A 22,639-nucleotide genomic window follows, 5' to 3' on the forward strand; every position below is an offset into this window, starting at 1 on the left:
GCAAAATGTGACTTCAGGTGTTTTCTGTGGCGAAGCAGAACAAACTGCTCAAATATTTAACTCAACCTACCAAGAGCGGAAATTTCCAAATAAGTTAATCTCTTCAGTAATAGACTTTACCAGACAGACTTCTTTACTTTTTGGTCTTTTGAACTGAAACACATGACCACTGCAGTGAGATTAGAAATTACTGTCAGCAGTGTGTAACAACTTCAGTTACAAATTTAAAATGTTGTTGTCTTAATGGTCTAAATTCAATAAGATGGTATATAAAATTGAATAATATATTGTCATAGCTTTTTAGCACAAATGACATGCTTTCTATTCACTTTTTAAAATTTAATATTTTTATCAGTAATAACCTGCTACCTTAATTGTCTAAACAATTTCCTTTAAAATAATATTTACTGAAAAAGATAAAAGAATTCAGCAGGAAATTCATTTTAATAATGTTAATATTCCTAGCTAATGGGAGATTTATATACCACCAGTCAATGAAGTTTGATTTAACATTTTTAGTCAAGCTGTTAAAGTTCACTTTAAATAGGTCTTTATATGGGTGTGTATTAATTTGCATGCGAACTGTCAGCTTATATGTACGGGAATTCAAAAATTATGTTCTGATTTCAATTATCATCTTAACCCCAATATAGATCAGTAGAATAAAGCACTATATTATCTGCGTAAAAAGACACTTAATTCGAGTCCTTCCCTTTTACATTTTCCCAAATTTCTTACCATTTACATACGTAGTCAGTGAAAGGTTCAATGGAATGGCAGATAAAATAAATGACAAAGGACATACCGGTCTAGTTTAATCTTCTACAAATAAAGAAATCAGAATGTACATTACATATACAATCAGGAGCTTTTGGAATATGGTATAATAGTTTAATTTACAGTGCATCTGGAAAGTATTCACAACACATCACTTTTTCCACATTTTGTCATGTGACAGCCTTATTCCAAAATGGATTAAATTCATTTTTTTCCTCAGAATTCTAGACACAACACCCCATAATGACAACATGAAAAACGTTTACTTGAGATTTTTGCAAATTTATTAAAAATAAAAAAATTGAGAAAGCACATGTACATAAGTATTCACAGCCTTTGCCATGAAGCTCAAATTTGAGCTCAGGTGCATCCTGTTTCCCCTGATCATCCTTGAGATGTTTCTGCAGCTTAATTGGAGTCCACCTGTGGTAAATTCAGTTGATTGGACATGATTTGGAAAGGCACACACCTGTCTATATAAGGTTCCACAGTTGACAGTTCGTGTCAGAGCACAAACCAAGCATGAAGTCAAAGGAATGGTCTGTAGACCACCGAGACAGGATTGTCTCGAGGCACAAATCTGGGGAAGGTTACAGAAAATTTTCTGCTTCTTTGAAGGTCCCAATGAGCACAGTGGCCTCCATCATCCGTAAGTGGAAGAAGTTCGAAACCACCAGGACTCTTCCTAGAGCTGGCCGGCCATCTAAACTGAGCGATCGGGGGAGAAGGGCCTTAGTCAGGGAGGTGACCAATGGTCACTCTATCAGAGCTCCAGAGGTCCTCTGTGGAGAGAGGAGAACCTTTCAGAAGGACAATCGTCTCTGCAGCAATCCACCAATCAGGCCACTCCTTAGTAAAAGGCACATGGCAGCCTGCCTGGAGTTTGCCAAAAGGCACCTGAAGGACTCTCAGACCATGAGAAAGAAAATTCTCTGGTCTGATGAGACAAAGATTGAACTCTTCGTTGTGAATGCCAGGCGTCATGTTTGGTGGAAACCAGGCACCGCTCATCACCAGGCCAATACCATCCCTACAGTGAAGCATGGTGGTGGCAGCATCATGCTGTGGGGATGTTTTTCAGTGGCAGGGACTGGGAGACTGGTCAGGATAAAGGGAAAGAAGACTGCAGCAATGTAGAGACATCCTGGATGAAAACCTGCTCCAGAGCGCTCTTGACCTCAGACTGGGGCAACGGTTCATCTTTCAGCAGGAAAATGACCCTAAGCACACAGCCAAGATATCAAAGGAGTGGCTTCAGGACAACTCTGTGAATGTCCTTGAGTGGCCCAGCCAGAGCCCAGACTTGAATCCGATTGAACATCTCTGGAGAGATCTTAAAATTGCTGTGCACCGACGCTTCCCATCCAACCTGATGGAGCTTGAGAGGTGCTGCAAAGAGGAATGGGCGAAACTGGCCAAGGATAGGTGTGCCAAGCTTGTGGCATCATATTCAACAAGACTTGAGGCTGTAATTGCTGCCAAAGGTGCATTGACAAAGTATTGAGCAAAGGCTGTGAATACTTATGTACATGTGATTTCTCAGTTTTTTTATTTTTAATAAATTTGCAAAAACCTCAAGTAAACTTTTTTCACATTGTCATTATGGGGTGTTTTGTGTAGAATTATGAGGAAAAAAATGAATTTAATCCATTTTGGAATAAGGCTGTAACATAAAAAAATGTGGAAAAAGTGATGCGCTATGAATACTTTCCAGATGCACTGTATGTAGATATATTGAGTGCAACCCCAAAATTGTGTAATGAGGATAATAAGGAACCACATTCAAGTCAAATGAGGTGTACTGCCATATGTACATTGCATTCAACTCTCACAGGCTTTTTCTGTATCTTAAATTTCAGAGACTTCAGATAAGTCTGCTGTGCTGATACAAAGGTGTATACATATTATACTGAACAGGTACAAGTGTGAATTAACCAAATCCAGTTTGATTGTATAAAATAACAGAAGGAGGCACTTTCATTCTTGGCTTTAAGAGAACTTAGAAGTTATTTCCCATGCTAAACTACAAGATGTCTACAAAGTTGTTATTTGACACCTTCTGAACTGCAAAAGGAAAATAATATTTGAAGCCCACTACACAGATGTCTATGGCTATCATCTATTTTGTTCACAAAGAAGTGTCTAAATATCTGCTTATTTAATATCACTTTCAGTAATGCCTAACATTAACAATTAAACATTTTCCTCAAATGACAGATAATATTACAAGCATTAATATCAAAATAATTTAACCAAAAAATAAAATACATGTTTAATATCAGTATTACCCCACAATGATAAAATATAACAATAGCCCATAAAGTATTTAGAGGGTAAAATACTGTTTCATGCTGCAGTGTCATTTATACAGCATACTAGATTACACATAAAGCAACATGAAATAAAAAATACTGTAGCCTTACTGTCAAAATATTATGAGTTTGCTCTTTGCTTACACGATCTTTGCACGCTTTCAATTATTTGTTTGCTTTGTAATATAGGGCAATATAGCAACATCACATACACGATTGTAGCACAAGTCCGGCATTTTAAACAAATGCTCATGCCCTTATAGAGTTATATAAATAACATTCAATACAAACAACAGGTAATTCAATACAGTACGGCTCGCCAAGGCTTCTATGAATACAAATGACCTACGTAACGCATAGTGTTTACGTTTAGCCTAAAACCCACAGAATACTAACGAATCGCTAAGTGTAGACTACGGCCAAAACACTACAGTCTAGCTCGCTCGTTGAGCGCAATGCCATTCCCGCGTTCGCCCCGTTATCTGTAGCGCAGCCTACTGGATATGGACATGAGTTCTTCCTCAAAAAATGAACTGAATATCTGATGTCTGTTGTTGGGACTTTGTGCCGATTGCTTAGCTTTCATGCACATACTAGACCATGCGGTTGAATTTTAGATGGTTGTATAAATGTTTGAACAGTGTGCAGTTTCAAATAATGGATGATTCCCTTCATTTTGGTACTAAATCATCTAAAATAAAGTGACAGCCGATTTGGGTTCGTCATTAACTTGTACTTCTGAATTTTTCCGAAGGCGCCGAAAACATAAGAGAAAGAAATTCACACTTTGGAATTCCTCCTTATATTTTGCATTCAGAAAAGTTCAATATAGTGCTACACTTACAGAAAATATGAACTTTTCTGCCACATCTGTAAATGCTTAATTCTGTTTTATCATATTTTTAGTTCACTTTTTCTGTGGAATTTCCACTCTTAACTCAATCCAAATTGTGACAATTAATAAGCAACTGAGTGAACCTAGGTTCAAACAGAACTGAATTCTAAATAGCAGCAGCTATTTAATGTTATCCACTTGCATGCTAATAATCAAATAATGGCTTAAATAACCTCTCAAACTTCTAATGCCAAAGACCTTGCAGTTCCATTTACATTCACAGGGAGAATGGCATATCCTTCTGTAGCTCCCCAGCTTTCCAGTGTTTGATTCTCAATTATTCTATCATCTAACCCACTTAATCTAGTTCTGAGTTACAGGAACTCTCATCCATCTCAGCATCATCAGATGCAAAGCAGGCATTGATCCAGGACAGATGGTTCAAGTTTGTATTTATTTTTCTATTCACTGGTATTATTTGTTCACTTTTTATTTAATTTATTACTTCTATTTATGCATGGTATACTGTTTACTACATATACCCTATCCTATAATAGCAACAGTGTTACAATTAACATTTAAAGTTATCCTATGCCTAAGTTATATTTACTGTATACTATGTTGATTGATAAGTTTTCTGCACCCAGTGTCTGATAATGCACCATAATACTTTTTTTTTTTTTTAAGAGGATATTTAATGGATGGGGTGGTACGTTGCTAAAGGGTTTAGAATTGCTCTGATTTCCAGGAGAATGACTGAGAGTCCCGGCCTTGTCACCTTTTGCATAAAAAATTCTTCATCTATTCTGGTATCCTCACATATTGAAAAGATATGAATGTTTATCTTGAAACACAACGCGAACTACTCCATGTATGAACATGACACACAGCTTTACATATCTATAGCACGTGATCAACCTGAAGCCTTCGGCCCTCCGTTCTAATATCTGTATTGCATTTGTTGAATGGGTAAGTAGTAATTTCCTCAGGCTTAGTAAGAAAAAGGCAGAAATCTAAATTGTTGTCACAAATTAAAATAGTGAGGGCATTAGAAACAAACTTGATCCCTTGGCATTAAAAGTCAAGGCGAAAGTAAAGAATTTAGGTGTAGTCGTGGACTCCAATTTAAACTTTAAACCCACAATCATTATCAACACAACTGGGTTCAGCTTCTGAGAGTAAGTTGTCATTATTATGGACTCTGATTTAAACTTTGTGCTGTGCTTTTTCATTTAAGGAACATTGCAAAAGTTAGACCTCTTAAAACATTGCAAGATGTAGGCAGTAGGATATAGGAACCTAATCAAGGACTTTTTTAATGGTGCAACTCAAACCACCTACACCTGAACACCAGCAAAACCAAAGCACTAGTGATGGATTTTAGGAGGCCCAGGCCCCTCATGGACCCCGTGATTATCAGAGGTGACTGTGTGCAGAGGGTACAGACCTATAAATACCTAGGAGTGCAGCTAGATGATAAATTGGACTGGATTGCCAATACTGATACTCTGTGTAAGGACAGAGCTGACTATATTTCCTTAGAAGACTGGCGTCCTTCAACATCTGCAATAAGATGCTGCAGATGTTCTATCAAATGGTTGTGGCAAGCGCCCTCCTCTACACGGTGGTGTGCTGGGGAGGCAGCATAAAGAAGAGGGACGCCTCACGCCTGGACAAACTGGTTTGACATCTGTGGCGGAGCGAAGGGCGCTGAGCAGGTTGCTGTCAGTCATGGAGAATCCACTGCATCCACTGAACAGTATCATCTCCAGACAGAGGAGCAGCTTCAGCGACAGACTGCTGTCACTGTCCTGCTCCACTGACAGACTGAGGAGATCGTTCATCCACCTCACTATGCGAATCTTCAATTCCACGGGGGGTAAATGTTAAAACAATACAAGGTTACTGATTGTCATACCTGCCTCGCACTCTCCACCTTGCATTTTTTAACTTGCACTGCATTTTCATCACTCTTTAATTTATTGTTTTTTATCAGTATGCTGCTGCTGGAGTATGTGAATTTCCCCTTGGGGATTAATAAAGTATCTATCTATCTATCTATCTATCTATCTATCTATCTATCTATCTATCTATCTATCTATCTATCTATCTATCTATGATGCTAACATTATTTCAGGCTTTTTAGTTGAGTAGGTGCCTCGCAGTTAGGAGACCTGGGTTCGCTTCCCAGGTCCTCCCTGCGTGGAGTTTGCATGTTCTCCACGTGTCTGAGTGGGTTTCCTCCGGGTGCTCCGGTTTCCTCCCACAGTCTAAAGACATGCAGGTTAGGTAGACTGGCGATTCTAAATTGGCTCTAGTGTGTGCTTGGTGTGTGGGTGTGTTTGTGTGTGTCCTGCGGTAGGTTGGCACCCTGCCTGGGATTGGTTCCTGCCTTGTGCCCTGTGTTGGCTGGGATTGGCTCCAGCAGACCCCCATGACCCTGTGTTTGGATTCAGCGGGTTGGAAAATGGATGGATGGATAGTTGAGTAGGTTACTGTAATTCACTCCTAATGGGACCACCTAGATAGACATAAATCAGTTGTAGTCAGTCCAGAATCCAGAATGTACCAGCAAGAATCTTAATCAGGAAAAGAAAATCTCAGCACATCTCACTGGTTTTAGCATCAATACATTGGTTATCTGTGTTCTTGAGAACTGATTTTAGAATACTATTAAAGGTATACAGTATAAAGCTCTATATAATCTTTCTCGTTCCTATATTTTGGAGTGTCTGTCTCCTTACATTCCTAGTTCTCTTAGAACTTCTGTTAGTGGTCTGCTTATTATTCTAAGAGCCAAATATAAAAGAAGCAGTGAGGCAGCCTTTTGCTATTCTGCACCAATAATCTGGAATACTGTGGAACTTTCAATAAACAAAATCCTAAAACCCTACTTTTCAATGTGGCTTTTTCATAGCAGTATGTTAATTCTACTTTCATAGATTAAACATGCTTAGAAATATATATTTCTCAATACTTTGCAATTATATTAATCTCTATTTTTCTCTATGTTCTCTTATGGTTTTCTATGGTGACGTGTTTTTGCACCACCATCACCACCTGAACAAAGTACTGTGCAGTCGCCTGTGATGCTGGAATGAAAAGTGGGTAACCCAGCTGTCCACATGATCCTCTGCATCAAATCTTCTAAGATGGAGATTAAAGAACAATTAGGTTTTTTTTCCATCATTGCATCCCTGGAGTTTTTTTTTTTCTGTCCTTTCCTGCCATCTGGCCATATTATCAGACCTATCATTTGACACTTAAAAACAAATATATAAAGGATTCTGCTTTATCTATGATTTCTGAAGGTATGTCATGTAAGCGTATATTTATTGTTATTTACTAATTTTGATATGCCATTTGTTACCATTCTTATTTATTTTTTATTTGTTGTCCTTTTCTTGTAACTTTTTTCTTTGGCATCTTGTAAAGTACTTTGAGTTACATTGTTTACATGAGAATGTGCTGCAGAAACAAATGCTATTTATTTGAAAGGTGACTCTACATTTGTTCAGTGCATACATCATGAGCATGTCCTGCTGTTAGACTGTTATCTTGTCCTTGCTTTGGTTCCAGCCCTGTTTACCCTGAACTAGATTAAGAGGGCTCAGAAAAATTATGGATGGATCAGGCTAGGCGGCACGGTGGCGCAGTGGTAGCGCTGCTGCCTCGCAGTTAGGAGACCCGGGTTCGCTTCCCGGGTCCTCCCTGCGTGGAGTTTGCATGTTCTCCCCGTGTCTGCGTGGGTTTCCTCCGGGCACTCCGGTTTCCTCCCACAGTCCATAGACATGCAGGTTAGGTGGATTGGCGTTTCTAAATTGGCCCTAGTGTGTGCTTGGTGTGTGGGTGTGTTTGTGTGTGTCCTGCGGTGGGTTGGCACCCTGCCCGGGATTGGTTCCTGCCTTGTGCCCTGTGTTAGCTGGGATTGGCTCCAGCAGACCCCCGTGACCCTGTGTTTGGATTTAGCGGGTTGGAAAATGGATGGATGGATGGATGGATCAGGCTAAAATAAAATTAAATAAAAATTGAACCTTCTATCAATGGCAAATTACATTTGAACCATTAAATATTATAATGGGATTAATTTGAAAAGCTCCCATACAGCACACAATATGGAAAGAAAATCAGTAATAGAGTATGTTTCTCAATAATTAAGGTGGTATGGTGGGTTCAAAGTGCAGGTCTTATCCCTGTTCACACTGAGTTTATACGTTCTCCCACTGTCTATTTGGCTTTTCCTCCTAAAACATGTATTTAACTTGGTGTTTTATGAGTGGGAGTGTGTTTGTGCACCTGCCTTGACCCCCATGCTGCGGTGGTCTCTGCCTCATCCCATCATTTGTGCCCAATGCTGCCGGCAGAGACGCTTGTCTTGACCCCATGCTGCCGGGATAGCCACTACTTCCCCAAACAGATATTGTAAATGGACTGCTGCAGTCTTTATTTGAAAATATTATTTATTCATTTATATTGCACACTCATTAGCGTTACAATTACCTGCAACAATTGTTTGTTCTGGGCTAATATCTGTATTATTGAGCACCATAAAGTTTTCCAGTGGGCTTCGAAGCGAACCTAGGCACGACTCTAGAGGATGCCAAGTTAGTAGCTTAAAGAACTGAACTTAGTGTGCAGATTTTAACTTCTACATATGGTTCTAACAAATAATATAATAACCATCAGCATGTTTTACTTGACCGTCGTCTTCGTCACCGGCATATCACATGTTCAGCATTCGCCGTAGCGTCGGAGGGTTCGAGGCGGTTTGCGTGGGACAAGTGTGATGTCGGCAGCTTCTCTGGTCCTCTCTTCAGCCACTCAAAGGAAAGCGCCGCCTTTCATATTACATGAAATTAAAGCCAAGTCACCAAGGATGGTTAGATCGCCGAAAAAGTACGGTTCTATTTTGAAATGTAGCGGGCTTACAGTAAGGGAGTTACTCCGTCCACGACTACCCGCGCACACAGGTGGATGCAATGCACGGACTCCGATATGACGTCACGACCCGGTGTTCACGCAGCCGCAGCTGACATAGGGAAGATAAGGGCGGGGCTAGAGGGTTGAGGGGTGTGGGAGTATAAAAGGGTAAATGTAGGGGCGGTCGGCCCCGGCTAGTCACTAACATCTCCTGCGTTTGGTCTGAATTGAGGGTTGCGGTCTTTGTGGTTTTAAAGTGTGCGGCTGATTCCCCTCCCCTTCCCTTTATACCTGCGGCTCAGAGTGCAGCGAGGAGGTTGGTTATTCCAGGAGATTTGCATGTGCAGATGTTTTAATTTGTATTTATTTATTTATGTGATCCTGGCACCTGTCCGTTATCTCTTTTGCTGACATTACTTGAGCCTGTAGTCACCGTGATTGTTTTGGTTTACAGCATTGGTTATTTTTTGATTTAGAAATGGAAAGACTTTTCGCATTATTTGTACACGGAGATGTGGAGGGTTGCCCTTTTTCGACACACGGGGCAGGAGCACAAGACTCGGTTGGGCCGAATGGGGTGGGGGTTCGCGTTAATCGGGTTTTCACTCATTCATTCGGTAAGGATTTTACATCTTCCCAAAAGTATTTTTCTACCCAATCGAGACCTTATGCTAGGCATGCAGTTTGGTTTGCAAGTTTTCAAATAAGCTGACTGACGTGTTAGAATTTGTGTCGGCGTCAGTACAAGCTCATTAAGTAACCGAAAAAAGCTGCTTTCCTCTATCCCTTACTCCGGACCGCATCCAGTTCTGGCCGTAAGCCGCAGTCCCCCTGCCGTCAGGGTTTCTGACTGGGAGATTTCCGACGCGCTTTAAATCTTAGTAACTTTACATAGTATATCTATACTTTTACCAAAGAGGGGGTTACTAGGTATAACCCATGCTACCGATGTGGTGGAGGGACTTTTATTTTTCATGGTGGTTCCCATTCTGTCTATAACCCGACTTCTTTAAAAGGGAAAATGCAAGTCATTCTGCAAGCAGTGCTAATTGGCTGACAGATTGGTGACGGTCTAGAATAGCCCAGCGGAATATTAGCCTGTGTTTTACCGGTCACGATGCTTAATCAGCTAATGCACAGACACCTAAATTGCCCTCCCCGAAAAAAAAAAAACCCTCAAACCACGCATATTGATCGTGGTCACGCCTTCTCTCGCTCTTTTATTGGCTGGGACAGATTGCTTTTACTCTGTTCTTTGATGTCACAATTTGTCAAGAGCAGCGGCAGAAATGTGGCCAGTGCAAGCCTTATTTAATGCCCAAAGTTCGAAGGTTTTGGACCACCGCGACTCTGGCGAGTTAAATAAATGAGGGAGGGCAGGACGGAAAATGGAAGGGAGTCGCTATTTTAGTTGCAATATCTCTAAGATACCAAGCATTAAACTTGGAAAAGTATTACCCAAGAAAATGAAGGTGCACACTTTATGAATTAGCCTCGAGCCGCCTGGTTCTATTTTAGTGTAAGGGTTTCAGTTATGCGGGCATTTCTCGTTCCCCGCTGGCTGGAGGGTCTCATTCTCCCGATTTGAATCGAGAGTAGTCCTAGAAGAGCAGCTCCTTGAAACGCTTTAACGCCTTTTCGGAAACTGCGAGAAGCATACAGTGGGTATACTAGTGATACACATGTGGCGGATAACGTTCTACATGAAGTTAAGGCGACAGTTTAGTTCAGATCCTCAGGATGGCATGGGTTACTTCCTAGCCCAACATTCATCACTGTAATCAATCTTGATCTGGGCATCAGTGGACAAACTCTGCACACCCACTCCTTCTGCGCCAGTTAACCCAACCGTAGTTTTTTGGCTCACTTTCATTGGGAGAACCTGCTGATCTCACCCAGAAAGTGACCTGGCAGATGGATTATTGGAGTTGAGAAAGCAATGTGTAGCCACTGTGCCACATATTTAATTTCACTTTTTTAATTCTAATCTAGTCCAGCATGGCAATTTTCTGTATAAATGTTTTGCGAGTTTTTAGCCACTGCATAGCTTTCTGCACTTTTAGTTTGTGGTAACATACTGTATGTAAACACAGTGCCTATTAAAACTTTTTGCCTGGGTTGTTTTACAATAAGATGACATCAGTGATGCAATGTGCACATATTGAGTCATTTAATTCCTTGAGGAAAAACTGTCTATTACAGACATTAATGACTTTGGCAATTAGTTGGTGTTTCAGAAACAACAAATTTGAATGGTACATGGCATTGCTTGACGTTTCCTCCTTCTGTGCATGCATATGTATGTTATAGAGAGAGAGCCATCCATCCATCCCTAGCTGCTGGTTTCATCATGGGTGGAGGTTAGGTTTTCAAATAAGTGTTGAAAGGTTTGTATTGTGCATTAAGTCCTGTAGACAATTCCACTCATGGTTTATTACCCACTTGGTGTACCTTCTCTGTAGATTGAGGTGCATAAAAAGCCTAAGATTCAAAGACTATATTTTATATTGATCACCTTGTCTAAATGTGCTTGGTGTGTTCTCTAAAGGGGCTCAAATGCTGAGCTGGAGTGATGGTTTCTGGTTTAAAGTTAATGAGGTTTTGAGTTTATGCAGGCACCTAAAGACTGGTTGGGTGGATTGGTGTTCTTCTTGGGCTGAATAGCCTGGTTTTATCAAAATTGTTCTAAAATGCATGGGTTATTTCAAGCAGTAGTGAAATCTTGTGACCTAGAAGTCTCAAGTTCTAAGATGAGCTTTTTGTTAATTTATTCAGTGTCTGCTGTATCCAAATAGTGTAGTATTTTTTGCCCAGACAGAAGTGATAAGTACTGAACCTGATATGTAAGTGAGGGTGAAATATCTGCACATATCTGCTTTTGTGACCAACTAAAATATTAAACCCTAGTCATGACCAACCTGTATGTTGTGAAATTTAAGATTTTCTTTGTTTTAGGGAGGAAAATAGAGCCAATAACCAAGTTCCAAATCTGTCCCTACCAAGTAGTTTTATATTTGATAGTTGTCCATGACCATAGTGAGATGACAAGCTCCTCACATATGGTAAATGCATGCTGTTGCTTTTTCTTTGGTGCTAGAATACAATTTGCAGACTTCCTATTGTGATGCAGTGCTGAAAAAACTAAGACCTCATTTGAGTTAAATATTAGATATCTGCATATGTAGTTTGGAGCAGTTTAAGCTTTTTTTTTTTTTTTTTTTTTTTTTTTTTTTTTTAAAAGCTTGGAGCCATATAAATATTTACATCAATAATGCAAAATGTCATGGACCACAACCACAATGTTGGATCCAAATAAATATTTACTCCCATGGCTTTGGTTAGCTGTACAGGCTTAGTATTGTGCAGTTTTGTTGAATGTATCTGATTTCCATCTTAAACCACACATTAAACTTTATTAATAAACAAGAACCATCCTTTCAGATTACAATGGTGCAGCTCTCCCCTTCCCCTGTCCTTTGTCTCCCTACTCCGGATAAGACGGATGAGAAAATGAGGGTGGAGGAGAAGCAGCAGCTTCAGCAGCAGCAAGAGGAAAGCCCAAAGCTAGAGCAGCAGATAGGCCTGAGCTCCTTGCAGCTGGCACTCTCTGCTGCAACCACAACCTACCAGGGCTATGATACTTACATCGAGGATGGTCTCCTCTGCCTCAAGCACAAGATTCGCAACATTGAGAAAAAGAAGGTAGGGTATATAATGCTTAGGGTTAAAGTTGTGGTTCATTACATTGTATTGCCCTACCTCTTTGCAGGTCTGTCTTCAATTTTAGTTGTGACCTTTTCAATATTTAAAATGCTTAATTTTTCTTGTAACTTGCTTTGATTTATCTGTAAGGTGCAATAGCTTTGTTAGACATTTGGTGCAAATCAGCTTTGTAGTTGGAGGAGGAAAGTGTTTGAATCAGCTGGTTGACTATAAAGGCTAAAACTACAATTTTTTTTTGAATACCTCTAGTCTTGCTCCAGAGTACAATTGAACATTTCTTATTGTCAACACCTGTGCTTTAATTATTAAATGGTTTGTAGGGTTGCCTCAAGCCATGTCTTGGGCCCTAAACATAACACCTATTATGGATGGAGTGCAGAAACATTTTCTTTGTGTGGTTTAAGGGGGGAAGCCCCACTGTATATGGAGGCCCAAGTATTTGCTTAACTTGCCGAGATCAGAAAGGCCCTAGTGGTGGCTGTGGCTTGAACCTGAACTCCAGTTTTTAGATACTACTTTTGAAGGCACTTTAGATAATGTGCTGAAGGTGCTACTGCCAGGTTATAGGAAGTGAAGCTACAACGTAGATTAGACTGCTGTCTGGTATGTAACCTCACTTCGTGTACCAACTGGTATTCTAAAGTATAGAATCGCATCATCTCTTCAGTTTCAATTAAATCAGTCCTTGTTTTCCTTTTAAAGCTGAAGCTGGAAGATTACAAAAAACGTCTCGGTGATGGAGAAACCCTAAACATGGACCAGATGGTAAGTAAAACCTTTAGAAAATTTATGAAGTAAATGTCCAATGATGTATCTGAATTGTCACAAATACTTTATATACTAAAGTAATATGGGATGTCTGACTTGTTGGTCATCTTGTATGACCAAAAAGGTTTGGTGTTTTCATGCAAAGAATTGTAGGTACATGGGATGAGTTGCCAGGTGGTGTGGTACAGTATGACTTTGTTGGTCATTAAAACTTGAGTCAATTACTTTTTAGTAATTAAATAGAATTGAGTTTGTTGAGCTGAATGTCCTATTTTTGGCAAGATTGTTCTAGTGGTCTAATTGGCCTGTAATGGTGGTGTGAGATTGGGGGTGCTGTCGTCCCCTTTAACCCTCAGACCACACATCAGACACCAGATAAGTCCAAATATTAAATTTTTAATAATGTGCACAAAGCACCACTACTCCACAATACTCCAATAAACAATCAATAAAGCACTACAATTAATCAATCCTTCACTCCCAGCAGCTCAGTCACCCTTCCTCCCAACTCCGCTCAATCTGCTGGGGTTTCCCACAGTCCTTTTATAGTCCCTAACCCGGAAGTGCTTCTTTCTCAGTCCATGTGATTTCATAGCACTTCCAGGTCAGGTGAAAACTTTTCTTCATCCCGGAAGTACTTTGTCAATTCTATTCCCGTGATTAGAAAGTACTTCCAGGTTATAATAAAAATCCTTGTGCCTTCCTGCAGCATCCCCTTGAGGCCCCCATGGTATCCAGCAGGGCTGTGATATAAAACTCCACTGTCCATGATGCCCTGCTGGAGCTTGGGGCACCTCCATATTGCAAGAAGGGCTCCACCTGGTGGCGTGGGGGTATTGGCCGGGATGAACTGCTGGCCATAGATTACAGTGGTAAATCAAAATGGGTTTTATGGAATAACTAAGAAGGGATCTCAGTGGTGCAATAGTTATACATCTCCAAAAATTGACAGATTACTATATCACGGAATGGCTTCAGTTTATTCTATGTTTGGATTAACTTTAATATAGTTAATGTAGAATGTAGAACCTGCTGGTCAGTAATTGGTGGGAATGCCCTAGAGAAAGCTACACTAGTCTATGTATGGATAAATGGTATTTACTACCCAATTAATGTATTACTGAAACTTAACGTGGCTGTCAATAGTATACTTTTTTTTAGAAGCTTCTATAAATGTATTATAGTCCTCCCTGCTTACTGAAAGTTGCATGCACCTTTCTCGCATTAGGTGTACTTTCTATTGTTTTAAACCTTCAGATTTTACTGTCTTGCAACCCTTGTGTACTGTGCATGTAAGAACTTTACATGCAACTTCACCATAGAAAGTTGATAGCTCCATAACTTGTGTATTAGTCTGGTATTCATTTCAAATGCTTATTGACACTAATAATGCACTCTACCAGTTATGAGGGTAAAAGTATCTGTACATTTCCTTGAAGTCTAATGAAGTGATCACAAATTCCAGCATTCTCTGCCTGTTTGCCCCAAATAGAAATGGACACATTCAGATTTTTTGCGGCACTTCTGAATGTTTAAGATATTGTAAGGATGTTTTCTTCCAATAAGGTAGCTTTTTATCTTGCATGTGCATCTTGTACCTGCTTAATGCTATGATATGGGTAACGATGAAAGCACTAAACTGACCAAAAATGGGCCCATAACCATTTGTTATAGGAGGCAAATGTCATTGCTTTGATGGAGATCTTCTACTTTGTACCATTTGTGCCTACTCCAATGTTCAAACTTGTTTTCTTTAGATGCTGAGTTTGAGGAATAGTGATGTGCAAAGCAACCTACCTTTTCTTGAATACAAGTGAACAGAGCCACTTTATTACATCTAGTGCATCTGTTTAATATGGATGTTCTATGGCTTGGATGTGTCGAGATCCATACTGCTCTTTCAAAGTATGCCCAAATTGTAAGCTATCTACATTTTTGTTTGAAGTTACTATATCCCAAAGTAGAAGTGCAGCATACAATTTGGATCAATAGAAGTCTAAAGAATTGCCAGTTTCCTTTTAATCAGAAACATAATTTAGTCTCTATACATCAGCTTATGCAGCAAAGTGAATAATTTCATAACTGAGTTTCTTATTCAGTATTTCAGTTTAAAGTATATGAGCTATCTGTTGCTCACTACTTAAGTGAGGTATATTGATATCTTGGTTATGTTAACTCATCATGGCTTATGGGTAAGGGAGGAGAAAGTGTTTTGACTTTACCTTATGAAACAACTGTTCAAGTTAAATGTCTAAGGTTTGTTTTTTGAATAGATGGACGCTTTGCATCATGGAAATACAAAATAAGTTTTTGGTATTGTATGGAGGATTGTTTTAATTATTGGATAAATACAAATCTATAGTTTGGTCCATAAGTATTTGGACAGTGACACAATTTTCAAAATCTTGGCTCTGTATGCCACCACAATGGATTTGAAATTAAGCAATCGTGTGATTGAAGTGTAGACCTTCAGCTTTGCTTTAAGGGGTTTACCAAAAGTATCGTATGAACCATTTAGGAATGACAGCCATTTTTCTGCATATGTAGGCATGTACTTCCCTGCTTCAACTGTAATGCCTAAAAGGGTTGAACCATTGGTAATGGGTTTAAATGTTCATTTTGTAAAAAGGGAACAAACTTTGGCGGGGAAGAATGCAACATGCATTGGATTTCTGAGTACATCAGATTTGAAGGGCAGGAGTTCAGAATTTAGCAGCTAAATTTGAATATCTATAGGCAGTAAACTTGATGTAATCTGTCCTTGCCTGTCATACTGTTTGTGGTATTCAAAAGAATAGTGGATGGACTGTATGTACAGTAACTAGTGGCTAAATTGTATGGTCTGTAAAGTTTTTTTATATGAAGGAGGGAACTGCATTTACAATATGCCATGTGTATTTAAGTTTAAGAGGATTGTTTTAAAATCTCATCATTAGATTAAAACTCTTCTATAGTGTTTTTGGTAAGTGGTGTAGCTTCAGTTTGTGGCAAATAAGGGAAGGAAGGAGTAGAAAGCTGAAAATGGACAGTAATGAGACATTATTCTGAGAGTGAGTTTATGGTATTCATTTGATTTTTTTATGCATATATTTACAGTAAGTGGATATGCTTTTTCCATCTGTAAGGACTGCCCCGACTATAAATCTGCAAGGAACAGATTCGGATGTGGGCAATACTTTGATTCCTCTGCAAGTAGGATGTTGGTCACTAGACCATGGTGTCATTTGCTCACATATTCCTCTAAAGTCTTCTTATCTGCCCTTGGAACCCTCGCAGCCATCCTGTTCCCAGTGCAGACCACAGGTACCATTTAAGCCATGTGCTGTGACTCCTCAATGATATCCAGGGTGCCCTGCGAGATGGAACACCAGCAACACCAACACAACCCTTGGCAACCTTCAAGGTCTTGTCACGGAAGGTCTCCTACGTCACATTATGATCTTCAGTTGCACCCAAGTCTGTAAGTTCCTCACTCAAGCTGCGGGCAAACTTATTAGAAGCAGCCTGATCTTGGAGTCTAGCCAGGTCCAGCCTCATTCTCCTAGTAAGTGGTAGACTACTAACCCTGTATCTTAAAAGTAGCAACAAGTCTATAGTCAGATTTCACAAACTAGACGCTTATGTAGGATCTGCAGTTCTGTAGGATCCTCCAGTGTCTGCCTACAAGGATGTGAGTGATCTCCTCCTTCACTGCACCACGCTGCAGTTGTGACCCACTGGGCTGGCTACTTTAAGCAGCTGTTTAAAGATAATCTAGCTAGGATGTTGAGCATCTCTGCATCCACAGTTCGAGACTGATCCTCCAATTAACTGTGAACCACCCAATCTCATTGAGATTGCACAGGTGGTGAACCAGCTGAGGGCAGGGAAGGCTGCAGGGATTTGTGGTCTCTTGGTTTGGAGACTTCTCCAGGCTGCTTGAAATGTTGTCCAATTGACTGGAAAATGGAACTTCTCATCCCTATCTGGTAAGGGAAGTGTGATTGCCAGGATTGCAGCAGGGGAATAATGCTGCTCTCCTTGCCGGGTAAGGTCCTTGTTAGGGTCATCCTCAATAGAATCCGTGATCACTTGCTCACCTACCAGTGACTGGAGCAGTTCGGATTTTATGCCTAAGTCTACCATCAAACGCATCTTGGCACGGAGAGTTCTCATGGAATGGAAACGCAAATATCGTCAATTTCTTTGTAGCTTTTTTTTTTTTTTTATATATAAATGTCATATGTTCAAGTTGGTTGATCAAGCTGCCCTGTGAGACATCCTGAGACATTGTGGGATCCCCCAGAGTTGCTAGATATCGTGGACAGCCTGTGCAGAGTGGAGGCAAAACCTCTACGTTTTTCCTAGTTGATTCTGGGGTTTGTCAGGCGTGTCGTCTTGCTCTTCTGTTCAGTTCTTGCATGGACTGGGTATTGGGTAGGGCTCCAGCTGCTGTGGGGCATTTCTTGGCGAAGAAAGATTCCCTGATATTGACTTTGCTGATGCTGTGATCTTCCTGGAGTAAAGGGAGGCTCTGATTGGCACTCTTGAGGGACTGAGTGAGGAGTCTGCGTGTCTGGGTTTGTGAGTATCCTGGATAAAAACAAAGATCCAGGCCTTTAATGACCTCTTGGGCAGTCATCAGCAGTGTACATCTGTGGAGAGAATGTCTACCTCATAGAGAGGTTTGCTTTCTTCGGCAGTGACATTCATGTCTCTGTTGCCTCTTCCTGTGAAGTTAGTAGGCAGATTGGGAGAGAGGGGTGGGATCATGAGGTCGCTGGAAAGGGGTGTGTGGTGCTCCTGATTTTCTTGCAAAAGGAAGGTTCAAGTATTGAGTCCTGGTGCTTTTGTTTTGCTGTATGGTTGGGAGTCATGGATACTATCCAGTGACCGGAGATGAAGACTGGACTCCTTCGGTACTGTCTCTTTAGAGAATCCTTGGGTACTGCTGGTTAGACTTTGTGTCAAACAAGCAGTTGCTCAGAGTTCCAAATGAGGCACATTACCTGCATTGTGAGGGAGCATCAATTACACCAATATAGCCAGGTGGTGCAATTTCCTTGAGGATGAATCAGGCCTCCGGATCCTCATTGTTGAGGACCCAAGTGGCTGGACCAGGCTGAGGGGATGCCAACACACCACCTGGCTGTGGCAGATAGATGGTCATTTCCTGAGGGTGGGACTGGACTGTGTTTTATTGCATGTGAAGTGGCATAATAAATTTGTCCTCGGCCAACTATAATATACTCCTTGAAGACTAATTTTTCTTCTATAATTGTGACCAATGTTGAGTCAACATTGAAAACCCTTTCACTCTGTTGGCATTTACAAAATGTCACCCCTTATCCCCTGCTAGCTGTTAAGGTCCTAATATTAAAGAGAATAATTGGCAGTTAGTCCTTCAATTCGCTGCTGTTGCCTTTCTGGGCTAATTTTTTTTTTTTTTTTTTTTTTTTTTTTTAAGCACAGTTTGAGAAAATCAACTTCAAAACCATATTTGTTTTAATATAATGGCTGTAGGTATTTGCTGTGGGTAACAAATTATCTTTCAAAGAACAGGGTAGCATCCTTGTTTAATGTCTGATGTAAAAAATTATTGCTTAGCTGTTAAGAATGGTTTTAAACTCTTTCCTGGTTGATGTGCATTAGTTTTGGTGTTTAACAATTCTGCATATTTTTTTTATTTTTTTTTTTTTTGACATAGCTGCAACTTTTATCAAACTTAAATCAGAAATACAGTACTCCTATCCTTTATGATTTAAGTGATTTATTAAGGTTTGAAGCATAAACCTTTTGTTTTATGGTGTAACACCTTACCCACCTTGTCAGCACTGTCTGCTTTACTGGTTTCAGTTACCTGGAGTTTTTTTTTTTTTTTTTTTTTTTTTTTTTTTTTTTGTTCTCCCCTTCTCCCCCCCCCCCCCCCCCACTTTAGGAGGCAGCTGAGAAGTATGAGGAAGTTGTTCACAATCTTAAATTTGCTAAAGAACTGCATAAAACCTTTAATGCACTCAGTCAGGATGTAAGTATCAATTTTCAGTTTTTGCCTATTGAAAATGATCTTTGCAAATTATAGTAATCCTCCAATTTTCTTGATTTGTTAAATGTGTTAAATGTGTTTCTAAAGCAATGAAAAGTCATAGAATGCCACTGTGTTTGGATGTGTGTGTGATCCTATTTGTATTAGTACACTGGACCTGGGCTAACAGGAATACTCGGAAGGGGAAGATTAACAGAAAAAAGGCCCTTGCATTTCTCAGTCTGTCATACTTAGATTTTTAAGCAGAAGACTGTAGCCTTTATATACAGCTTCTATAAAGATGTCCTTGTTAGACGCCTAACCGTAATTTCAATGTGTGCTAGAAAAAGTAGCGCATGATAGCTGTAGAAACTTTCATGTTCCAATACCCTTACAAATGGCTCCTAAACCATGTTGGAGTAATAAAGCACCTAAATCTAAAACTTTGCAAAGGATTAAAATGCAATTAAACCTCCAATTTACAGGTTTACAACTTCTAGAATTTACTTTTGTTTGCCGGATTTAATGTGTTATATAAATAAAGCTACAGTGATGAAATCCATTAAGCAACTTGAGGAAATTACTTGGTTTCAGAGATCTGAATGTTATTCAGCAATACTTAACTGTAGTTTGATGATCTGAGCTATAGTTAGCATGTTCTAAAGTGCAATTAAATGTGTCCAAAAGGAAACTTAGCCTTATATTCTAATGTACTTAAACGAGTGTAATAAAGCATAACCTGGATTTAATCCCTTATCCCTCTGCTCTCTGCACAACAAAACTGACTTGCCAATTATAATTTAACATAATCAAATTTGATGGGCCAAGCCTATTTCTCTTAGTGCTATATCGCCAAATATATTGAATGAGAGGCATGTTTTCATGTCTGGAGAGGCCAAGGACGGAATAAGTGAAGTCCTAAGACATTTTTATAATGCTTTCTCATGATTACGAGAAGAATGCATGTAATTTGTGGCAAATGCGAAGTTACTAAGCTATGTTATGTATTTTAACTAGAGAAGATGGTTGAACAGGAAGTTACTGGGTTTAGCTTGAGGCTTAGTTTTTCCAGCAATATTCATATATGAAGGATTAGTGTTCAGTAAGAACTGTTGGTATACAATAGTGCTGTTTTATGTTGTTGGCAAGCCATAGAGCAAAAACACAAGAAGCCAAAGAAATTAATTAGTAAAACATGAGGTTAAGTGTCAGGAAGGTATGGAAGACGTGCACACTAAATGTCTAGCAATAGCATAAATTAAAATTTAGATTTAATGTTCAGAGGTAACTTAACTCTGAGCAAGACGGTATTGCCAAACTAAACTTCTGATGGACGTATGTCAGTGGTTCAATACTTGTTACCAGGGATTTCCTTGTGATCCGTCCTTGAAAAAACATTGGTTTTACCTCTAGCTTTGTTGACCACAACTGCTTAGGTAAAGATTTTAGAGGATGGATAACATTTATTTGGGACTTTATTAAAAATTGTGTACCATTTCTTTGATGTAACCCTAAGTTGCTATCAAGTGGTCAAAGTGCATTTTGCCTGCTTTTACATTAAGTAGAAGAACACAGTTCGTACTTGTGTTGTACACACACATTGCCGATGCAGATTCAGAATTATTTTGAATTAAAAACAATCCATTTCAATGTGCGCTTGTATGATTATATATTGCTGCTGCAGTGACATTCATGTCCCATGGGAGTACAAATATTTCAGAAGTAAATTAAGTGTTACTCAAACTTGTTAGTTGTGCCAATATGTATATTTTGGGGTTAGATCAGTAAGACTGTTTGTAGCACTTCTAGCAATAATTTTTAATTGAAAACTTGTGCAGAATTGTCTCTCTTGGTGTACACTGGATAGTTTGGATTCAGTACCTTTGTAAAACCCATTAAGTTGTGTTCCCCCCCCCCCCCCCGCCTTTTTTTAATCCTACAGCTTTTAAAAGCTCAGAAGAAGGCAGTACGACGTGAGCAAGTCATGAAGACTGAAGCAGAGAAAAAGCGTTTGCGCACTATCTTTCAGGTGCAATTTGTTCTTCAGAGCCTGGAACAGGAACACGTGAAGAAAGACTTTCGAAGTGGTCTTAATGGGGCTTTCTTTCTCTCTGCTAAAGAACTTGAGTTTTTGATCAGGTTCTCAAAGATGGCTTCTTTGGAGCGAAATGAGTGCATGAGGTAAGCTGAACAGCTAATGTTTGCAGTAAAATGGAACACATTGACAATTCAAAGTAAAATGAAGTACAATGTTAAGACTGGTCTGGCATATATAGAAGTGTCTCTAGGCTGGGAGTTGTATACCCATTCGATGTTTGTTTAGAGGATTTCCTTGTTGTATGGAGGTGGTAGTAGTGTAAAAATTAAGGCTCAAGGTTTTTAGTTTATCAAAAGCATGAAGTTTCCATTGATTGCATCAGGAGGAAAACGCCAAAATCATACAAAACCTAAATTTGTAAGCATTAACCTTAAGCAATTTATTCTTTGATTTAAAAATATATATATTAATTATACACAAACATTTTGTAACTGGCAAAACCTTAAAAATTAGAGGTTAATTTTATCAAAAGGTTATAAGAAAAGCATATTTGAATTGGTAAAACTGGCCATTTTAACACATTTCCCCTCCCAGTAACACAATAATTGGTTCCAACTCCACATCCCTGCTTATGTACTTACTCTTCTCCATATTTTTACTACTGGTGATAAATTTGTTAGTTGTATGACTCCAAATAGATTTCCTGCAGTGGTCTGTATGGATTTTAAGGAAACTATTGAGAAGAACTGCATGTAATTAGAGGATAATGATTGGGTAGCTTCCCACCAGATCCCCCCCAGCATTTTATCACAGCATCCAATCTTTTTCTGGTAACTGGCCACAAACTGATGTGGATGGCAGCTAACTAGCCAATAGTTGCAATTGATAGACTTTTCTTTTATCACAGGAAAAAAAAAAAACATGCGGTCCAGAACCTCTTTTGAACCGTGAGTTTAAACAGGCAAAGTAGTTATTTATATTCTGCCAGCAGATCTATCGCATTCCCAGGGTTACAACAGGTGAATGTATAGTTTTGTCCACAAGCTACCATTTGTTTCAGAGGAGGCTGTTGCAAGGGAGTGAGCAGCTTTCTGAATGACTCCTTTCTTATTGCAGCTTGGAGGACCAGATGGATCAGGCAGCAGTCAGCTTTTGGGAGTTGCTGGAAGGAAATGAGAAAGCTGTGGCTGGTACCACGTGTGAGTTTTTTTTTTTTTTTTTTTTTTTTTTTTTTTTTGGGGGGGGGGGGGGGATGTCAAAACCTG

At 39.6% G+C, this 22,639-nt stretch overlaps 1 protein-coding gene across 5 annotated transcripts in view; it reads left to right on the top strand.

Annotated features, from left to right (window-relative positions):
- Positions 1-8,985: 8,985 nt before the first annotated feature.
- Positions 8,986-22,639, top strand: part of caprin2 (caprin family member 2) — a 58,990-nt gene continuing 45,336 nt past the window's right edge. For 2 of the 5 annotated variants that reach the window (XM_028817918.2, XM_028817927.2), the window contains exons 1-6: positions 8,988-9,160; positions 12,286-12,546; positions 13,270-13,332; positions 19,253-19,339; positions 21,279-21,517; positions 22,491-22,573. In XM_028817918.2, the coding sequence (XP_028673751.1) occupies positions 12,292-12,546; positions 13,270-13,332; positions 19,253-19,339; positions 21,279-21,517; positions 22,491-22,573 (727 nt within the window). In that variant the 5' untranslated portion in view covers positions 8,988-9,160; positions 12,286-12,291. Of the gene's footprint in view, positions 9,161-12,285; positions 12,547-13,269; positions 13,333-19,252; positions 19,340-21,278; positions 21,518-22,490; positions 22,574-22,639 lie in introns of all 5 variants that reach the window. The other 3 variants (XM_028817902.2, XM_028817910.2, XM_028817936.2) reach the window with 2 other exon arrangements.

The sequence above is a fragment of the Erpetoichthys calabaricus genome, chromosome 1, assembly GCF_900747795.2.
Source record: "Erpetoichthys calabaricus chromosome 1, fErpCal1.3, whole genome shotgun sequence".
In the NCBI taxonomy this organism is placed as follows: domain Eukaryota; kingdom Metazoa; phylum Chordata; class Cladistia; order Polypteriformes; family Polypteridae; genus Erpetoichthys; species Erpetoichthys calabaricus.